The 20,480-nt window shown below is 38.3% G+C and overlaps 5 protein-coding genes across 5 annotated transcripts; 1 reads left to right on the top strand and 4 right to left on the bottom strand.

The window, feature by feature from the left end:
• Positions 1-91: 91 nt before the first annotated feature.
• GCK72_002332 (uncharacterized protein) lies at positions 92-5,210 on the bottom strand (the record flags this gene model as incomplete). The annotated part of the gene is made up of 10 exons (XM_003104833.2): positions 92-195; positions 624-764; positions 1,135-1,249; positions 2,021-2,122; positions 2,169-2,270; positions 2,624-2,685; positions 3,051-3,141; positions 4,257-4,395; positions 4,654-4,782; positions 4,948-5,210. The coding sequence occupies 10 exons, from the start codon at positions 5,208-5,210 to the stop codon at positions 92-94; spliced, it is 1,248 nt and encodes a 415-aa protein (XP_003104881.2).
• A 3,825-nt stretch (positions 5,211-9,035) lies between these two features.
• Positions 9,036-12,815, bottom strand: GCK72_002331 (uncharacterized protein; the record flags this gene model as incomplete). Its single annotated transcript, XM_003104776.2, has 6 exons — positions 9,036-9,456; positions 9,540-9,722; positions 12,132-12,310; positions 12,353-12,459; positions 12,505-12,630; positions 12,692-12,815. 6 exons carry the CDS (start codon positions 12,813-12,815, stop codon positions 9,036-9,038), a joined length of 1,140 nt encoding a protein of 379 aa, XP_003104824.1.
• A 438-nt stretch (positions 12,816-13,253) lies between these two features.
• On the top strand, positions 13,254-14,117 carry GCK72_002330 (uncharacterized protein; the record flags this gene model as incomplete). The annotated part of the gene is made up of 5 exons (XM_053723373.1): positions 13,254-13,350; positions 13,402-13,500; positions 13,548-13,806; positions 13,855-13,974; positions 14,018-14,117. The coding sequence occupies 5 exons, from the start codon at positions 13,254-13,256 to the stop codon at positions 14,115-14,117; spliced, it is 675 nt and encodes a 224-aa protein (XP_053592018.1).
• A 691-nt stretch (positions 14,118-14,808) lies between these two features.
• GCK72_002329 (uncharacterized protein) lies at positions 14,809-15,478 on the bottom strand (the record flags this gene model as incomplete). Its single annotated transcript, XM_053723372.1, has 3 exons — positions 14,809-15,063; positions 15,109-15,237; positions 15,284-15,478. The coding sequence occupies 3 exons, from the start codon at positions 15,476-15,478 to the stop codon at positions 14,809-14,811; spliced, it is 579 nt and encodes a 192-aa protein (XP_053592017.1).
• Positions 15,479-18,282: 2,804 nt separating this feature from the next.
• GCK72_002328 (uncharacterized protein) lies at positions 18,283-20,237 on the bottom strand (the record flags this gene model as incomplete). Its single annotated transcript, XM_003104693.2, has 7 exons — positions 18,283-18,474; positions 18,527-18,763; positions 18,845-19,084; positions 19,128-19,229; positions 19,512-19,730; positions 19,795-20,084; positions 20,162-20,237. The coding sequence occupies 7 exons, from the start codon at positions 20,235-20,237 to the stop codon at positions 18,283-18,285; spliced, it is 1,356 nt and encodes a 451-aa protein (XP_003104741.1).
• Positions 20,238-20,480: the final 243 nt, after the last annotated feature.

The raw sequence follows: 20,480 nt of genomic DNA, 5'->3' as shown, positions 1-20,480 counted from the left end.
CAAAAAGATGGAATTGAGAAGAGAAAAAGAACTACACGAATGTCACATACTGTATTGGAATGAACGCAAGTATTTTATAAAGCACTGAAATCTACCAAGAAACTGGAGTTGGCTTTCCCAAATCTGTCGAATAGATGCATGCAAATGCATCTTCATTGAAATCTGGAGGTGTTGCTGATGGTTCTGTGTATGGTTCTGAAATTGAGAGTGGTTTTGAATTGATGATTATCAAATACGCATCATTTGAGAAAGTATCAAAAGCCCTTTGAAATTACTGTAGTGTCAAAAGCCCTTTGAAATTACAAGCTTTTGTAGGAGGTTTGCAGTTTATGAGAAGAGTATAGCAAAAACAACGAACAGCAAGAATGACATGTTCTTTTATGCAAATTTTCTTTTCATTTTATTTCTTTCAGATCAACAGTTCTATCCTCCACCACCTTCTATATTTCCAGAATTTCCAATAGCAAGAAAAAAGTTATTGATAGCCCGATCGCCATTTGAACTCGCAATGACTCCAAAATTCTAGCGCAGTGATTCTTAAAACTTTCAGAACTAGTTTTGGGAATATGAACTACTTTTCAGAAACTCTCAATATGGCAGCTTTAAGGATTTTCTAATCGTACCTGGAACCATACTCATTGCTTCTGGAGGAACAGCGAATTGTGGAGTCATTTGCATTTGCTCTCCATTATTCGGAGGACTCGAATATGGATCACAGAAGAATTGAACATTTGATGGAGGTGGTGGAGGATAGAACTGTTGATCTGAAAGAAATAACTGTCATTTTGAAAAAAACCAACGTTTTTTTCCTCAGTTTGTTTATCTGTTTTCCTACTTTCCATAACCCATTCGAGTCAAGCATCCTAAGCTTTCCCTCCTCTCGTGTCGCCTTTTGAGTGTGAAAAGACAGACAGCGTGACCAAAATATTGTGGGTACTCAAGAGGTCATCATTGTCAAGAATCCCCCTCATAATCGGTTGCCCCGCTTCTTCTAATCCCGCTTAACCTAGTACATATTGTGCAGTAAATCGACTTTTCGCCTAGCGTAACACCTGCTCCGATGCCTGTTTTTCGTCTGATAATTGGCGTTGCGCAATCGGAAGGATTAACGGGAGATTTTGAAAATGAGCTAACCGTTCGGAAACATGTCGACGATATCTTCTCGTCGTTGTCTTCTAGATTGACGATATCCACCGTAACGGAGCTGTTTCATTCGGCGTTCTTTGCTTCGACGGTTTTGAAACCAAACCTGCAAATAAAACAGTTAAAAATTGGAAATAGAGAATTACTATTTGTGGGATACTGCGGTGGTTTAAAATTTTGTATCAATTGAAAACTTTGGAGAATGGTGATAACCCAAAAAAAGATTGAAAAACAAAACTGGAACAGTTTGTCACGGATTCACTGAATTTTTTGAAATGACTATCTTTAGCTTGTTATTAAGAATCTGCACTTGATTTGATAATTGCTAAGTCAACTACATATTCTCCAAGTTCGTCTTTTCTGCTAAAATCTAGCGTTGATTCGAACTTCCTAAAATGTTCACTCTCACTCTTCTCCGTGTTTCAAGTTTAGATGTTATCTATTTTAATTGAAAATGCTCCCCCTTTTCTTCTCTTTTGCCCATCCTTTTTCATCAATTTCGTATAGAACTCATTCACAATAAAACCAATTTCCGATGGATTTCCGTCAAAGTTTCCTGTTATTGGCTATCAGATTATTATGATAAAATTATATTAAATTCATTGATTCGTCTGTCAAAACAAGATACCGTACTATCCCATTATTTCACTATTTCCCTGTCTTTTTTCTTCGTTTTTCCTGAAGGACTACGGTAATTGAATTGAAGAAGAGATGGCTGTGTTGTGTCCCCCAAGAGAGAAAAAGAAGGGCGGGGCAGGTGAATTAAAGTGGGGGAAATGAGAAATAGAGAGATAGAGTGAACTCTGAAGAAACGCAGCCATATGCAAAAAAACGGAGGATCGAAGGACGGAAAAGGCTAGAAAAAATGGGACGAAACCTGAATGACTCTCATGTTGAGACCCGTTTCGGCGGCAAGTTGTTCACGGATATGTCGAGTTGGTTTAGGTGTTGCAGCGAATGCATTTTTCAATGTTTCTAGCTGTAAATTTAGAGTTTCGAAGTGAGAATATGCAAGGAAACCATACCTGTTTAGCTTTAATTGTAGTTCGAGGACCACGTCGTTTCGCTGAATTCGAATCATCTGAATTGTCCTTTCCGCAGTCACCTTCTCCATCATCGAGACCAACCTGGAAATGAATTTAGGTCTTTTAAATTTGATGGACAAAACATTGTTTCAATTTTATTGTTTTTATTCATAAAAGTGAAGATGTGAAAGCGTGTAACGGGGTCAAAGCTGGTCAGAAGATCTCAAATTTTCAAAGAATTGTAGTGCAACATACGAGTTTCAAAGCTTTTTTCAATATTTTAGCCTTTTCCAAACAAATACACCGAAAGGAAAAATTACTACCTAGAGTTATAGATTAGTGAGCAATTATGTTCTGCACACTAATCAGTTGCACATCACTTTCCTTTCTACGACCTGATACAGTAATTTTTCATTCAAGATTATTCTCGTAATGACATAAAAACCAAAACTCACATCATCACACGCATCCACAGCATCCTCTTCCATATCGGAATTGCATTCGGATCCATTGGATACTGTAAGAAGAACATGTATCTTTTTGTTTAATACCAGTCTGTTCGATGTCTTCGCCCGCAACGAGATTATCCCTCCTTCCGTCTCTTCCATGTGCGGTAATTCGAATACAAAAAGAAATGTTGTGTGTTGACAGCTGTCTGTCTTCTCTTTTCAATGCACCAGATACCTATCATCGTAAAACTATTCAAACAACACATGTCTCTTTTGAGAAAAGGAAACAGAACGGGTGCTCATCTTAAATATGTTTGGAATCGGAAAGAACGCATGGATTAGAACGTCTGCTACCAGTTTATGACCCAGATTCCCGAATGGAATGAGACCTAGCTGATTTCATTGTGTCATTCAAGAGTGACTGTTAGCTTACTTGGTCTATGCATTGATGTAGGCGTTGATGTTTTGGTTGCCGTCTGGAAATCGTTCTGGCACATGAATCGATTTCCTTCCATGATATATAACTGCAAATCAGAACTTGTATATTCATTTCTTGAAAAATAATAACATTCGTGTGAACATTTTCCTTCTGTTTTCTCCCAAAAAAGGAAGGATGTCGCCTGGGAGATAGAGAGAGGCTGAGCCAGTAGACAAGATCCCCCGTGTAAACCAATTATAAAGTATAATAGGCTAGAGGAGAAGGGGGGTCTTTCTGAGATGATGATTGCAGAGTGACAACAGGACACATCCTAAGGGAATTGGGTAGGAAAGGAGCTGGATGATGAGCAGGTTTTAGGAAAACGGAAAGGAAGGGGCGAGGAGAAGAAAGGAATACAGATAAATGTAGGCTTTTAGATAAAATCTACCGGTGAATTTGAGGGTAAAGATCTAGGAAAAGATTCTAAGTTTGACTCTTTCTGGTTATCAATCAGCTTTTGTTATAAACTGAGCCACATCCAGATTCATCATTATTGCCAGCAAAGTCAGCTGAGGTTCAACAGGAAATGAGTTATGGCTCCGGCAGATTTACTTTTTTCAAGGAATTTCCCACCCCTACTTCCTTTTAAAAATGAGCTGCACTTTTCGAATCGATAGCTTACATGTGATAACTTTTAGTTGATTTCGTAAGAATAAATAAAGTTCGCAGTGTCAAGATGATTTGATTTTCAGCTTGTTCTAGAGTCGGCAATTATTCCAGCGGTGAAATTCTAGTTCTAGTTCCGAACTGTTATACTAATAAGATTTATGCTTGAAAGAATTACTATTTTTCCAAGAGGGCCGTTTTGTGATACAGTAACCCGAAAACCTTGCTTTAACTAAAATCATCGTGATAAAACAGTAGGATCTGTTTTAAACTTTCTCACTGTTCATATTTATAAAATGACAGAATGTTGAAGAACAAAACATTTGAATGACAAGTAAGCGTGAAGCTCGAGAGAGCAAGGGAAAGAGGTGGTGGTGCTCGTCGGTGAGCAGGTGCAACTGACAGGAGCTCATGTGTTGGAGACACATTCGAGGTGTGAGATTTTCTAGGTTTCTGCGTTTCTTGATTGGGAATGGACTATCAAGGGAATTACTGAATATGCTCGAAAGGGGAAGTCGTGGGAAAAAGTATATTTTTAAGTTTCCGCCAACTCACTTGATCTCCAGTATCTAAGAGCCTTTGACACACTGAACATTGAAAACATCGAATATGAAATACTTTGTCTCTTGCTCTCCTCACTAAATCTTCTTTTTCTAGTTTCCCATCACATCCTGCACATCGATGACCGTACCTCCTGAAAATTCTTGATATGGGGGGCGAATTGACTGGAAAAGAAGTAATCACTGGATTCTGGAACGTGAGAAACGCCGCCATGAGCAGTGGGGGGTGTGAGAAAACTGATGGAGTTATGGGACAAATCAGAAATTTGGAATATGTTTACATAACTTTAGAAGGAGAAAATCAGGGAGGGATGGTTGAAATTTGAGTCGACTGAGGGAAATTATGCAGAAATTCGAAATCTCTGGTCTTCTTTTTGAGGCTGAGATCTTACCTTGAATAATCAGTTTTACATAGAATGAGACCATCTTTACTGAAACAAGTCATCGACATCGGCGCACGACAATCACAACATCGAAGACACGATTGATGCCAACACTTTCCGAGAACAGTGAATACATATCTGAAAGTAGAATCAAGTGAATAAATGTTACGGCTGAAAATGAAATGACTGGTTTGAGGGAGGAGGGAAATGGAAAAATTCAATTAGGGGCGAGAGGTGGTGTTAGAGCTAGAGATGGAAAAATGAGACTAAACGGAAAATAATCATAAATTGAAAGAAGGATACCTGTCAAGTATAGGCTGTGCACATGCAGCACACTCATTTCCGCTGCTAATCTCCGAGATGTGAGGTTGAGTCGTCGAGGACGGCATCATCCACGTGGCAGTCGAGGAGTCTAGAAGAAGCAACGTGGCAGATGAGGTGACACTTCCGACGTCTTCAATCGATTGTTGATGAAGATGTTGATGATATTGAAGTAGATGAGCAGGAGGTTTCTTCTCTTCTTCTTCTTCCAGTGAGGTGATGATGGACGAAGAAGAAGAATGCATTGAGGGAAAGGCGGAGGAGAAGAAGAAAAGAAGACGACGATGTTGGTTGGATTACGGTGGAGAGAGGCACCAGGGGAAGCTGGTTGGATGGTGGAGTGGGCGGAGCTTATTGACAGAGAGGAAGCCTGAAGAGAGAGGGAGCATGAGAGGAAATTGAAAGAGAGATAGAGAGAAGGCTAAAGAAAGGGATCGCTTTCAATTCAGAGCAACTCCATTTGATTTCATTTAATTTTTGAGGTCCAATCATTTTGGTTAGTTATAGAAAAGTGAGCAAAGAGCGTGTGTGAATTTCTAAGATATCTTGTTGAATGCTTTTTGCTCCAAACAGGATTCAACTATTTTTTCATTTTCAATGCCTTTATCTCCAACTAGAATTAATATTTTTGGGAAATGTTTGAGCTCGATTGAGGAGATCCTTTGACCAACTCTGTTCTCATAAAAAGGACAGGAACTGCTCAAAGCTTTGTTTTTAATATATCTCGAACTTCCGTAACAATCTCCAGTACCAGAAAAAATTTCAGTCTAATCTTCTGGAACTTGCACATATAAGTATTGAGATTCTTCTATCCAATAACAACCTACAAAGGAATTTCCAGTCATACGTTCTGAGTTTTGAATCAATATAGAGCTTACTTACTTACAATCAGAGAATTTCTTTCCTACGTCCATCAGTACTCAGATTTAATCCTTTTCAATTCTAGAAATGTTAAAAATTCAACATGTTGAAAATCAAACTTCTGACTTTTTCTCCGATCAGTTAAGCTATCAACAGGTGAATTTGTTGAATCAAACAAACCACCATCGCTTCCTCTTTTTCAGCTGGTCTGTGAGAAACTCAGACTAAGTTAGAAAAATGGAAAGTGTCACGTAGGTATCATATAACAGTTAGTACACCCCATAACTTGTCACTTGTGAAATCTCATTTCCATTCCCCTTTCTCTCTTGAACTTGTCAGTTTTCTCAATTACTAGGAGTTCTCTTTTTTATGATTTGTCCTTGATTTGGTGTCAGTGTTGGATCCCCATTTCGGGCTTGTCACCTCCTTCTCCTCTCCAACTGAAACAATGCCATTTCGCGCCGAAATTGGAAAATAAAAACTGAAGGATTACTGTAGAAATGCAATGCATGGTAGAGGAATGAGAAGAAGAAGATGATGGAAAATGGATCGAAGGCTGAATTAACTTTTTTCTGGATCTTAGAATCAAGAATCGGGGGCGAATTGAGAAGTTTTTCTCAGCGTTCGCATATAGTCTTTGGACAGATTCGAGAGTAAAATTAGTCAGGCCAAAAGAAACTATTAAATACTGTTCGTTTTCTAGGTTATATGCATTTGTGTATCAAGAAGAAGTTTTGTCCTTACAGTACTGACTAAAAAATTAACAGTTATTGCGGTTTTCCGCTGGAAAATACAAACTTTGAGAGAGAGAGAGAGAGAGAACTCAGTACAGTAGACTATTTTAAAAATGACTCCGAAGCTTTAGAAAATGTTTCAAAAATCTACAGTTACTTCTGATTTTTTTTTCTGAAATGCCCAGTGATTCAAAAAAGAAAACGATGAAGATGTTCAGATGGGCTCACAATCAGATTTGATAGTCATTAATCAATTGATATGATAATTTATGTTAATACTCATGAGCATATTTTATTACTCACATATTGTCTACACTCACTAAAGTGATCCAAACCACTGAAAAACTGTTAGATTTCAAACACACATTGATCAGAATAATTTGCAAAACTAAATGTTCTTCTACAAGGCTGTACTTACCGTATTTACTCTAGATAACCCAAACGTTTACAAAATGAATAGACAAATACGGTATTCTTTTGGCTTTCCTTCTCCACTACAGTAAAACGACTCCTCCCAATTCTCCGAAGAATTCATCAATTTATTTCCTAGTCATCCAACCGTATTCTGAGCAAACAATTCATCTCATTCATCGCGGTTAACTAGATTCTCATGCTCCAGAAATGTGCATTCTTATCATAACTTTTCCCATATCATGTCCTGCCCCTTCTCATCTATTCATTCAATCATGGGAATCTTAATTATTATTCCAAAGAAATACTGATGACTAATAGTCGAAAAGAGAGGCAAACAGTCGGTCTCCACTTTTATGAATGTCCATTCCACGGAAAAAACATATAAGATTGTCGACAAGCTCTGTCTCGCATCAATCTTCTGAAGGTTGTTCGTTTTTCCCCTTTTGCGGGTTCACAGAAAAAAAACCACAGAAAGAACATGTTGCGGTGGAAGGAAAGAAGACGAACATTTGCATTTTGTGACGAAGACTTATTGTCGGAAATGTGAGAAACCGACAGACATGAAATAACCGAGTGATGGATCAAATGAGACCATTTAGGTATACAAACTTATGGTTTATTTGTTAGAGGATACAGGTAGCTTCGAAGAAATTTCGAATTTAAAAGGGAATGAACATTCAGAAAAATGAAGAAAAGTTCACAACAATGCCAGGAACTCTTCTTCTTTGGAGGCTCTTCTTATTGACATAAATGTTCGTTTGAAGTTATTTCTTCGCATTTTCGAAAAAAGAGTTATCAGTTGCTATACTTATAGTAATTCTACAAAAAACTTCAATAAATGAAAATAAACTATATTAAATTACAGACAAAAAAACAAGTGTTGAAAAATGATGTTGTATCTTGAAACATCTCTAAACCAGTAATCATGTGATCTATTGTAACCAGGAATTCGAGAATCATAAAACTTCTTTACAGGACATCATTGACAGATAAGAATGGGTCATTTGTCAAAGTACCGAATAAAAAGTTACAACTTGACTAGCCCAAAGTATGAGGAGGGTAGGGCAACGAGACAGTAATCGAATTACCAAGTACAGACAAAAAAGAGAAATAGATGTTATGAATTTCGAACGAATACTTGGTGGCGTGCATATTAGGCATATATACATGTTCTAATACTGAAAATCAATTTTTTTCAGATTCTATCCAAAGTCACTGAATTTACTGTACTTCCAGAAATTCTAGAAAATGTACATTTATTTTCTAGAGTTTCTAAAAACGAATGTTACAGTTTCTTTTTTTGGAGGTAAAATTGCATCCAGGTTACTATTTTTATCAAAACTACCTAACTTTTAAAAGAAAAAACAACAAAAAAGGTTGAAAATAGTGAAGAATGAGACGGAAAAGAACGTGGAAAAAATTCAAAGAAACCAATAAATCTGAACGGCTCTTCGAATGTCGACATCTTCTGGCAGTGGACAGAAGACGGACGGCAGAAGCTAACGGCTAAGAAAAAAGGGAGGAATTGTCGGATTTAGTTGGCAAAAGAAGAATGAATGAGAACGGAAATGAAGAAGGAAAAAAGAGATTTCTCAGAATGAAAAATGAAAATGTGCTGGGAACCGCTAAATCAGGGAAACTTTTATTCTCGAAGTTGCAGGTTGTAATTTTGAAAGAAATCATCATTGAGCAGTTCAAAGCCGGAATATACATTCTCCACTAAACTTATTTCGACTGTTAAACTCCGCCCATATTTCTTCTGCTGTAAAATCGTCCCCTGCGCTCCCTCCAAAAAATTGCAAAAAGATGTTGTACAGGATGTTTATTCTTGTCTCTCTGGAAACTGAGTCACTATGACAAATCGCTACAGTACCCTTGCTTCATCCTAATGCATTTATGTTTTCACTTTTCGTCCTTTACACCGTTTTTTCAATAAATATTTCATTTCGAAATAAATGCAAACATTTTTAGAAGTTTAATGACGCTGAAAATAGAACAAGATGCAGGTTAAAATAACATAAAATGGATGAGAACATGAGATCAAATGAATTATTTGATAAATTAGCTCTGATTTTGGTGGTGCACTTCTTCCTCGGGGTTCTGTTTTTCTTCAATATCTTTAGATTTTTTTTCAGATTCTTGGTCCACAGAAGCGAGCTTTTTCGCTTCGGGAGCATCAGTTTCACCTTCCGCCGCTGGTGTTTTCTTTTTGCGGAATTCGAAGACCAAATACATGCAGATTGCTTCCCACTCGGATTTGGAAAGTGTTCCGACGTACTTTGGTACATTTTCTCCTAACGTCTCGATCTTCGCTTTGGCTTCCAAGTATTCATCGTCGGATTTTCCACTCAGATTATGATTCGGGAATGTTTCAAGACCTTTCATGCTTTCCAAAAGACGTCGTCCAGGTTCCAACCAATTGGTGATGGCTTCAGCGAAATTCCTGACGAATACAAGTTCCATATCTTGTTCCTCGAGAAGACTGGAAAGTAAAATTGCAATGTTTTAATATTAAAAAATTATATTTTATTCAAGTTCCTAATATTTTTCATAATTTAAACTCACAGTTTAACAAGGGGAAAGTAGGCCAAAAACTCTGGACAGTTGACTTGTTCATCAAGCGAAAAGTGGAACTTTGCACCAAAAAGAGGAGGCCTATTGCCGTTGGAAAGTTCCTCTACATTCTCGTAAGTGATTTTGCACACGTCATTCGAAAACTTTCCTCCTTCTCCATTTCGCACTGCCCATCTGTAAAATGGACGTACAAATCCTTTCTGATCGCTGCGGTGTGTATCAAATTGACACATCAAATAACAGAGAGGATTGAAACATTATCTCTCGTACGCCCAATTGACTGATCAGAAATGTGGTTCCATGGTGTAGCGGTTACACAGGTAAACCGCTAAGTCCCAAAAACGGGCCGGCGGCGGCGCGCAAGTTGCCCAACGGCGAACATACGGTGGTTGAAGTTGCGAGCCGCCGACGGACCAACGTTCAGCAGCCGACGGACCAACGTTTAGCCGCCACCGGACCAACTTTCACCCGGCGCACTTTCCCAATAGGCCCCTTTCCCCGGTAGTTTCGGAACACATGGTTGAATAATTATTGTTTATTATAAGAAAAAACAAAAATACAATTAAAAAGGAAGAAAGAAGAAAAATAGAAATTAAAATATTCTTGGCTTTTGACTCCATTTGACTTGTTTCCTTTCGCTTCTCATCGCCTCGTTCCAAGTGTAAAATTGTGTAATCGGTGTTTTGATTTTCGTTCGAAAGAATCCTTTTTTGGTGAAGATTGTTCACCAAATCTGAAATAAAATAGGTAAAATTTGCTCGAAGGCCGATAGTTACTCACATAGATTTCTTCTTTAGCTTGTTGAATTTCGTTGAATAGTGTAACAAGTCCTTTGGGGGGAGACAGGCGTTCGATCCCGATTATGAGCACACTTGACGATGTTTCGCCCTAAATAACTACGCTTATTTTCTTTTATAGAGAATCAAAAATACCTTTATTTTATGTGAAAAAACGTCGTCGTTGTCTCTGAATTTCCCATCGAGAACGTTTGGCAGTCATGACGGGCGCCTGTTGCTTTATTCAGGCGTTAAGACGTCAGATTCTGTAAAAGATTAGTTAAACTACATAGAATTATAATCAGATACATGCGATAACAAACCTTTTCTGTTCTCCGATAGTGGAAACATCCTCCATATTGCGTTGAGACGTCCGACGCCATCACAAGTTGTCTCGATTAGCCTAGAATCGAATAATTGAGTAATTATTCAACGGGTAGTAAGCGGATAGTAATTAAGATTGATCAATCACTTAAACGAAATGTAACAAACTAAAAAATTACCAAGAAATACATGAAAATCGAAGAAAAATAAACGTTTTTACTGAAAAATAATTCGAGCGGCGCCGGTGAAGATTTACTGCGAACACCGGAATAGCGGAGTATCGTTGCGACTTTTCGCTGAAAGCGGCGGCTTGGATTGAAACTTGAATGTTGAAGGCATGTCGAAAAAGGGAAGATAGTTGAGAAAAGTAGTGAACGCCAAAACGTTTTAAATAGAATGAAACCGAAAATTGCAATAGAGACACATATGGTTTTGAATTACCGTATAACCCGTGATAGAGACACATCCAGAACTGTCTGTAACTTCTTAGTATGTACTCGTTCAAAAAAAGTTGTCACTACAAAAATGAAGCTCTACTTGTGATCTGTATACTCCATAAACAATCGATATTGTGATACCATCAGGGAAGCCGTCTCACACTCACAAAGTTAACCATTTTCCACAAAAAACTGCAAGTGTTGCATTCTTTATGGCGAGTACTCTATCTCGAATGGCATCTTAGTTATGAACTTTTTTTCAACTGATGAAATGTTTCATTTGTATCAAACTATATTTTGTCAGTTGGAAACGTTTTAACATCTCTTCTTGGAACCAAGTTATACTGCGTTCAACTTGTAATTCTGGATGTGTCTCTATCACAGGTGATACGGTAATTCATGTTTTATGGCCAGTATGTGCTCTTGTATTACAGGTTTCACAGTTATAGCCGCTTATTTGTATGATGAATTAGTCATTGGGGAACAATCTAGGAAGAAAGAAGTAAAGAAACTAGATACAAAATTTATCTATCAGTGTGATAGTTTCTTGAAATTCCAACTAAAACTTTTACTCTTAACAGTGTCGTTCACCGGTTATTAAGCCGCCGTTTAGCCGTCAGCGGTTCACTCACCGGTTATTAACCCGTTCCTGGCCAGTGATTTAGCCGCCAGCGGCTGTTCAGCCGCCATTAAGCCGTTTTCAAGCCGCCAAAAATAAAATCCATTTTTATGAAAAAAAACGAAATAAAGAATGAATCATCTATCTAATAGGACCCACCTCCTAAAATATTTTCTCAAAATTCCATCTCTAACACAACTTCTGTAATGTTCCGCCACATTGTCACTCACCGGTTATTAAGCCGCCATTGGGACTTTGGCGGTCGCTCACCGGTTATTGGACCGTTATTAAGCCGCTAGCGCTTTTTCAGCCGCCAACAACACGCTTTTGGGACTTAGCGGTTTACCTGTGTAGCACTCAGGACTTTGAATCCTGCGACCCGAGTTCAAATCTCGGTGGAACCTATGTCTTTTTTGCAGTATCTTACACGATTCTGTCGGCGTCCGGTAGAGTTCCGATAAAAACTCCGCCCGGTTTCAACATCCCAACGGCATTTTTGATAAATTGTCTGGCTGATTCTTCGTCGACAAAGGAGTAGTGCATGGCAAACTGACAACTTACCAAGTCGAATGGCTCTTTGCTTTCGATGCGACTTTCAAGATTTTCCTGAAAGGAACAGTTCTTTTTTGTTGAAGAATCTTAATTTACTTTTGTACAATCTGCAACGATGAACTGTGCACCGAAAATATTATCTGGATATTTATGCATCTGTTTGTAACGTTCTTCTGCTTGCTGTACAGACACATCAGCGACATCTGAAAACTTTTAGTTGTTGCATGTTCGATGAAATTCTTATTTACCAGCCATAACAACATGTTTTGCTCCTGATATATCCCATTTTCGAAGATCTCCACCTTTTCCACAGGCTATATCCAGTACACGTGGATTTCTAACATTGTTTTCGTTCACAAGCTTCATCGCGTCATCTAAAAAGAGGAAGGTGAACGAAATTGACTAAAAGCATTTCACCGATTTTGAAAAACTTACTGATCAGTTGACTTTTTATCCAATTGTTCATATTTCGCATGAAAAAGATGCGACTTTCTTTCCTGTCTTGAATTCCTGTCTGCTTCACTTTATTATAATGGTCTGCCACTACATCGGCGCTCATCTTTCTGAAATTTATATAAAATTTAAAAGAGGAAGGTTTGAGGAATTTTAATTGTTGTAATTAACACGTTTAACAAATTACCGAGAGAAAAATCCGAACATTTTCCCGTTTCGAAAAATAATTTTTCAAATAGCAGTTCGTGGCCGTGGCAGCTTGTGATGAAAACTAGTCCTTTGGCTCTCGGACTCCTCGAGGAGGATTCTAGGCAATTTTAATGTCTTCGATTTTTGTCTGTTAAGAATTTTAATGTATGACAGTTATATAGGACGCATTACCCATATTTTTTGACATGTTATCGATCGTACATTCCCAGCCGCAGTCAATAATTGGGCATACTAGGCTTTTCTAACTGCGCGTTATTTCGCATCTGTCGCTCGTCATCGATTTGGTTTTATTTATTCTCCTTCGTTTCTTGAGCTCTATTTTTCCAGTAGAACAATGACAAGCGGATTTGTGAGCACATCTGAGCTCGACCAAGAGAAATCATCACGACAAGAAGCATGGGAGAAGGTTCGTAAACCTACAGATGCAGTTTGTAAGTTCTTTCTTCATTTTCAAATAACACTGTCAGTTATCTTCATTTCAGTAGCCCCAGAGCCAGAGTATTGTAACAAAACCCTGTTTGAGCAGCTGAAAGATAATAAAGATGCAAAGCAATTGGAAATTGATGAGGCTAAAAAACTCAGTAAGAATGTGTATGCCGAATTTTTTTTGAATGGAAAGTAATTTCAGAAAACATGGTTCGTGGTATTGACGAAGACGAAAGTACGTTTCTATCAGATCTTGATAGTACAAAGCGAGTTGTGAAGTTGCAAATGAAAAGAGAAGAACAAGAAGTTATAAAAGAGATGACTGTAACACAACACCTCGCTGCAAATCAGTCATCCGTTCCTCGATTCATTTTGAAACCATCTACTTCTGCAGTTGGAGTGGCACCACCAAAGTCAAAACAAGCTGCGTTTTTGAGCACTGCGATTAAAAGAAAGTCTACGTATGTAATGCCATCAGAATTCCTTAGCTTATCTTTCGAAAATTGCAGCAGCGCCGGTCCGGAAGACAAAAAACAAGAGGATGCCGTTCCCACAAAAGTCTCGAAAGCGGAGCCAGTTATAAAACAAGTTGGAGCTCTTCAGGCTTTATGCGATTATGCTCCATCGAGGTAAGTTTTCACAAAAATATTGAAGTCATAAAAAAAATTTCAGTGATTCTGATAGCGATGCATCTTCTGACGATGAACCAGAAACCGTTCCCATTCTAGTCACAGCAACTACTGGAAAAAAGCAACAAAGCGGGTGCCAGTGAAACAATTCGTGTGATATTAGTATTATCGTGTTTCTATTGAGTTCAAAAATTTTCCTGTTATCACATTCAAACCTTTATCTTGTCCAATTTACCGCTTCTTGTTCTTTTTACAAATGACAACAACTAAGATTGTTAGTGAACGATTACGGTGATAAGCCTTTCTATAGCTTTTCCTTTCCAGAACTGGAGAAATATAATGACCACAGTTAAGGAAATATTAGTTCCGAATGCGCTTTTTTACCGCAAATTATAAGCCCCCGTCTTTTCCTTCTCTAATCAAACTAAGCTTTTTCTTCTTCCCCCATATTTTGTAAAATACCTCCAAAGATTTTTTGTCGATTCTCTTTATTAGCTACTTTCGCCATGTTGGCGCATATATTATCGAGTTGATTATGATAATGAAGATGATTGAAATAATGAGCTCAAAACAATAACAGTTGTGCAGATGATTGCACTTCCAAACAGGAAGTTCAGGGGATGGCTGCGGAATTTAAAGGGGAGAGAGAACGGAAAAAGGAACAGCCCGTATAGAAATTGGTGACAGGGAAGAGGGAATGGAAGAGAAGGAGGAAAAGGGATAAATTAAGAGAAGGGAAGAGTGACAGGAAACAATCAAAAGTCGAGTGAATAGTTGGAAATGTGGAAAAGTCAGAGCGATAAATGCTCATTAGGCGAGTTAAGCATCACTCTTTCAGTTATGTTCCAGAATCGCATCAATTGTGAAAGATTTGATTGGAGTTCTTGGAATACAGGTCAAATTCCAAAATGCTGGAGCAAAGATTGGCGGTGAGGTGTCTGATCCAGCAGATCCCTCCTCATCTGATGAATCTCCATCTTCTACTTGCAGTCCCATATGACGTCGAACCTTCCTTTGAGCTCTACGACGTCTGAAGTCTCCACGTTCGAAGTCACGAACACATGCTGGATGAACTGCCCAGTAGTGACCCTGAAAAAGTATTCTTTGATTTGATACAAATGTACACACACTGACCTTTCCGTTAGCTGCTCTCCCCGCCTTCACAAAACAATCATTCAATGACAAATTGTGTCGAATTGAATTTCTCCATCCAGCTCCTCGACTTCTGAAGTATGGGTATTCCGTCATAATCCATTCGTAAACCTGAAACGATAAAGATGATTATTCAGAATTGTTTCCGTTTCACTACCTCAGCCAACACCATTTTCTTCTGTGGAGAAGAAAGAATCGCCATTGCAATAAGTCCGATGTATGAATGCTGTGGTTTTGGTTGTTGGCATTCCGGGGAACTCAGAATCGAAGTGTCAAGTGGAAGAGGAATCAGCGGAAAAGGAGAATCTTTGAGTGAATTTGAAGAAAGAAACTGACGGAGAATATCTTCCATTTCTGAAATTTTAGGATAATCTACCAGATAAATGGAAATAAAACGAGAAGATGTTTAGAAAGTTCTTGGGCGGTTCTCACTTATCATAACATTTTTAAACAGTACGGTTTGAGAGATAGATGAAAGAGAATATGAAAAAGAGAACAGATATGATGAGTAAGTATTACACTTCTACCCGGTAGACGAGAAAATGACCGAAAAACAAACAAATTGTTGCGGTGATTGAAACAATTTATGAATACAGAATACTGGATGACTCAAAAGAAGAAGATGCATCAATCAAGTTACACTTGTTTCATTTATGCTTACAGTTTTTGTATGATTAGGAAGGGAAATTTCGGAATAGAGTGAATCGATTAAGTATATCACAATGTCAGAAAAAACAGCTTTCACCAAAAAACTTGTTTAAATGCGAATTCATACTTCCTTTTTTCAGTCATACCTCTCTTGGTTAAGCTCATACAAAAAATTGTCAAATATAAAAAAAGAAGTTTTAGATGTGTTTCCCGGATTTCAGCATGTCAACATGAAGAGCTACAGTATACTTATAGTTTCGTGTTAATAGAAATCAAGGAGACATTAACTGTCCCGCAAGAACTAACTCTCTTTTTTAGACTATATGACCCAAGTATCTCTTTTTTCAAGAAATCTCAATTTTGTTGGCTACCATAGCCCGTTAGTTCTTATAAAACTGCGCCGAACCACCAAACTTTACAAACGAGAAGAACAAAAGTTGAAAGCCTTAAAAATAAAAGAAAACACGGAGCCCCGTTACCGGAACATACACACCTATCATTCGGGAGTGAACAACTTTTATAAAGAGAGCCAACGGGAAACAATTGGGACAGAGGAAGCACAAAAAAGAGGCCGCGTTATTTGGAAGAAGAGGAGGAGGAGACGTTGAACGGGGTGGCTATCGAAAATGAGGTGGTCCATTTCTGATAAACAGGAAAACATAAACTTAGTGCGAATGGGAAAATATCTATGAACCTAATTCAAGTATTCCACTTCCAACGAATCGTATCTACGAAGAGTTTAAAAACTGAAGTAGTTTTCATAAAATCTATATTCCTCGTGAATAGAAAACTCTTAGACTTATTCCAAAATGACGTGCATATAGAGATATCAATTTCATGTCTTGACAAGATTAAAAACAAAAAAGTTTATGCGATTAACACGCCCGTCCGGCTTTGATCAGAAGAAAAAAAACCATTCCAAGGAAGTGATGTTTCGAAGCACGATTACAGAAATGTCTGCAGAAAGAAACTTCAAAGCAAAACATATGCATCGACACGAAATAAACTTTGAGCGTGAGAACATTAAGAGCTCAAGATTCTATTCTAATTGAGTTCTGATAAAACAACGAGTGAAATATCAGTGAATGACGTAGAACTCTGTCTATTCATTATCTTTTTCTCATACCTTTGGGATCAGGTTAATTTATTTATAACTCACTGCAAAGATGTTTGATATGGCTTAGTAGAAATGTGTGGAGAAGAGTGTTAGCAGAATTTGAATGAATTCCCACTCTTGGGAATCAGGAATTTAGCAACTAGAACAAATGAAAACTTTCTAGTATTAAAACACGAGTATCTTTAAGGATACTGTAGACCTACCAGTGGGAATACTCATTTCAAAACGAGAATCTTCTCCTAAAAATCAAAAGAAAGAAGAGCAACTGCACAGAAAGAACAAAAAAGGATTTCAACTGAAATTACTTCGTCACAGTCAATTGACTCCGCCCCGCTTTTGTTCTTTTCTACCGAAAAATGAGCAGATGGATTTCAAAAGAGAGGAAAACACATTTTCCCTTTTAACCCAGACAAAGGGCAGATGTACTTTATGGAGCGAGGAGAAACTGTACATTGATGTGTTCTGATTTGAAAGTACAATGATATGATATCACTCTGAATGGGAGCATTTTTTAATTGAGACAAGAGTAATGGGTTTTGAATTTAAATGAACAAAGTGTGATTGGTGAATTTTGAATTAGTTTGATCTTGAATAACAACATATTGTTTATTTGGGAAAATACGATGAATGAGTACGGGAAATTCTCATTCAATTCATCAAAATAAGAACTCAAGGTTACTGTATGTTCTGAATTCAAGACAACCTTCGGTAAAAGATGATTTGATGACATGGTTACTTTAATGCTGAAATTAAATTTTGAAAAGTGATAAACCAGAACTGGAATCAAATGCTCAAAAACTCTTAGAACTCTCTGAATATATGGATCTATCTATAACCTACCGTATTCCTAAAGAGGCGTCAAAAACGAAAACAAGGACAAACGCAAGTGAGTTTTGAGCACATACAAATAGACACACACAATGCTCATCACCGTCGTCGTCTTCAACAAAAGAATTCAAAATGTGGGCGTGACTATCTCTTCTCATGAAGAAGACGTCTTCAAAACGCAATTAAGGGCATACGGTAAACGGCGTCAGCGTGTGCGCGCAAATCAGATTGCGTGAAGCTCTTGTTTGATGCGACCAACACACTAAATTGCCGTTGTCGTCTTCTTCTACTGAATAGCACCTCAAATTGTGCCGCTCATCTGAAGACACTTGTCACGATTTATTATTAAAACTTCAGTTTGTCGCAATTTTTCTGCTTATGAAGTTCCACACATGGGAAAAACGATAATAACTTTATTCATCGAGATTCTGACATAAAACATCCTTAAGTTTTTCAAACAGTGTTTAAGGGAGTAAAATAAAAAGAAAAATGGTAAAATTTAAAAACAAAGAAGATCATGATTTACGTAAGCATATAATGAGATTAGTTTCGAACAATAGGAATTAAGCGTAGTCTACGCTGATCATTCTTCCTTCAACAGTGGTTCCATATAACGCGGCACGAGCGCGTTCAGCATCCTGGAAAGATGCAAAACGAATACGAGCAGCTCCAGGAGCCATCATATCCACAGTATCAACTTCTCCAAAGTTACGAACACGGTCACGAACAATTTGCCATGTGTAGTCGGTTGGAAGCTGAAAAAGTGAAAAGTTGTATGAAGTGATAGGACTAATCACTATCACGTACGTTGCGGATTGTTATGACTCTGGTTGGCTGGGCTCCAGCTGCGACAATCCCTCCGGTTCCACTACCTCCAAAAACGTCGGACGAGAATGATGTGCCACTTGCGCTGTTGTTTCCGAATGGAGCATTGGTCATGACATTTCTAGCGAAGTTCGATTGATCCACAACTCCCTGTGGGAAACCAGCAACACCGCCGACTTGTGGTCCTCCGGAAATGAATGGAGCAGCTTGAACATTGAACTGAAAGTGTTTAATGATTATAGGATACAATTTTTATTCAAACAACTATTATCTGGAAGGTCAAACTTTAAAAAAACATACCTGTGGTGGAACATCACCCGGAAACATCCCATGAACATTGGCAAGCGGAGCCCCATCAGCTCCGAGTCCCATGCCAATTGACTCAAGTCCTCGTGGAAGTCCACCTTCTTTGTGCTCCGGCTCTTTCTCAAATCGGTCCATTTTCACGACGAGATTTCTGTCAAACAGGCGTTGTCCGTTGAACATTGAGATTGCTTGAACAGCTTCTATCGGATGTGTGTATTGGATGACGCAGACACCCTGAAATTGTGATTCTAATGCAAAATCTACATTTTCTAGCTACCTTGGTTTTTCCTTCTCTATCAATTCGGAAGTCCATCCAGTTGATTTTTCCAGCCATACCAAATACTTCGTAAAGCTTGTCGGTACCAACATTGAACGCTAACTGTAAACCTCAATCATTCTAGCTGTTTCAGTTCAGTAATTATTTTTGTGGTAGTTAGATTGTTAGAAAACACTCGTATTCAGCTGCTTTGAGATACAGTTGGAACAAGGTTGAACAGAAAGATAGAATCGAACTTCGAAAACCTATGACTGTTCTTCTGATAACGAAGGTATTAAAACCGCTAAAGAATGATATTGGTCGATGATGCAGGAATTTTTTCATAAAACACAACTGCGTTGAAATATCGTCCAGCCCCTCGAAGATGAAAAATTTGAAACCTACATTGGCGATGAAGATTCGTTCGCATAGAGGTGGTTCAATGTTGTGTTGGCGGAGGAACTCCATATTGAGACCAAATAAATCGAAAGTTCCGGTTCGTGCAGGACGATCGAGATCTTTACTTTGTGGAGCTCGAGCTCCTCCCGAGGCTCCACCTCCCGTGCGAGATAAATAATCAATTCCTGTTTCAGTTTTGATGGTACGGAAGAAAGCGGTCGGATCCTACAGAAATTTTAAAGGTAAATGGGAGAAACAATGAAGAAAAAATCAAAGTAGAATTACGGACCCGAATTTCTTTAGCGATGATGCTTCGTCCTTTCCAGTCGAACTTTTGAAGATTAGCGACACATTTCTCAGCACCTTCACGAGTTTCGAACTCAACCACGGCGTTTCCCTTCGGTTTTCCATTACCGTCTTCAAGTAACTCGCAGAAAACTACTTCGCCTCCTTTTTCGCGAACGAGACTTTTTAGATCAACCCAGCGTGCCTCATAGGCGATGTTGGTGATATAAACCATACGATTGTTCGAAGACGCATTTCCATTATTGTTATTCCCGGCAGCGGCGCCAATACGACCTTAACAAATACAACATGAGGAAGAGAACAGCTAATAGAGGATAGACTCGGGAAAGTAGATTTTCTCAAAACAGTACTTCTTCGTGGACTCCTCGATCGGCTGCGACGCTCCCGCTTGATATCACGTTGTCCATCACGACGATTTCTGTTCATGACGCCTGACGAAAAATGAAAAGCTTGATGAATTATTCTATACAACAAGATAGGCATAAGATCAGTGTAGAAGAATGAAGCACAATATAATAAATTCTCCGATATACTCTCTTACTGTTTTTGAAGATTGAATAGGGAAAATGGATACATTTCGGAAGTCTCTAAACTGAATATTCGAAAGAAAATGTGCTCGAAATCAAATACCATTCCTAATTTTTACTAATATTGGTATTGATTTGTAGA

The sequence above is a fragment of the Caenorhabditis remanei genome, chromosome I (genome assembly GCF_010183535.1).
Source record: "Caenorhabditis remanei strain PX506 chromosome I, whole genome shotgun sequence".
NCBI classification, from domain to species: Eukaryota; Metazoa; Nematoda; class Chromadorea; order Rhabditida; family Rhabditidae; genus Caenorhabditis; species Caenorhabditis remanei.
The sequence above is the reverse complement of the archived record's forward strand: the minus strand, read 5'-3'. Positions and strand labels throughout refer to the sequence as shown.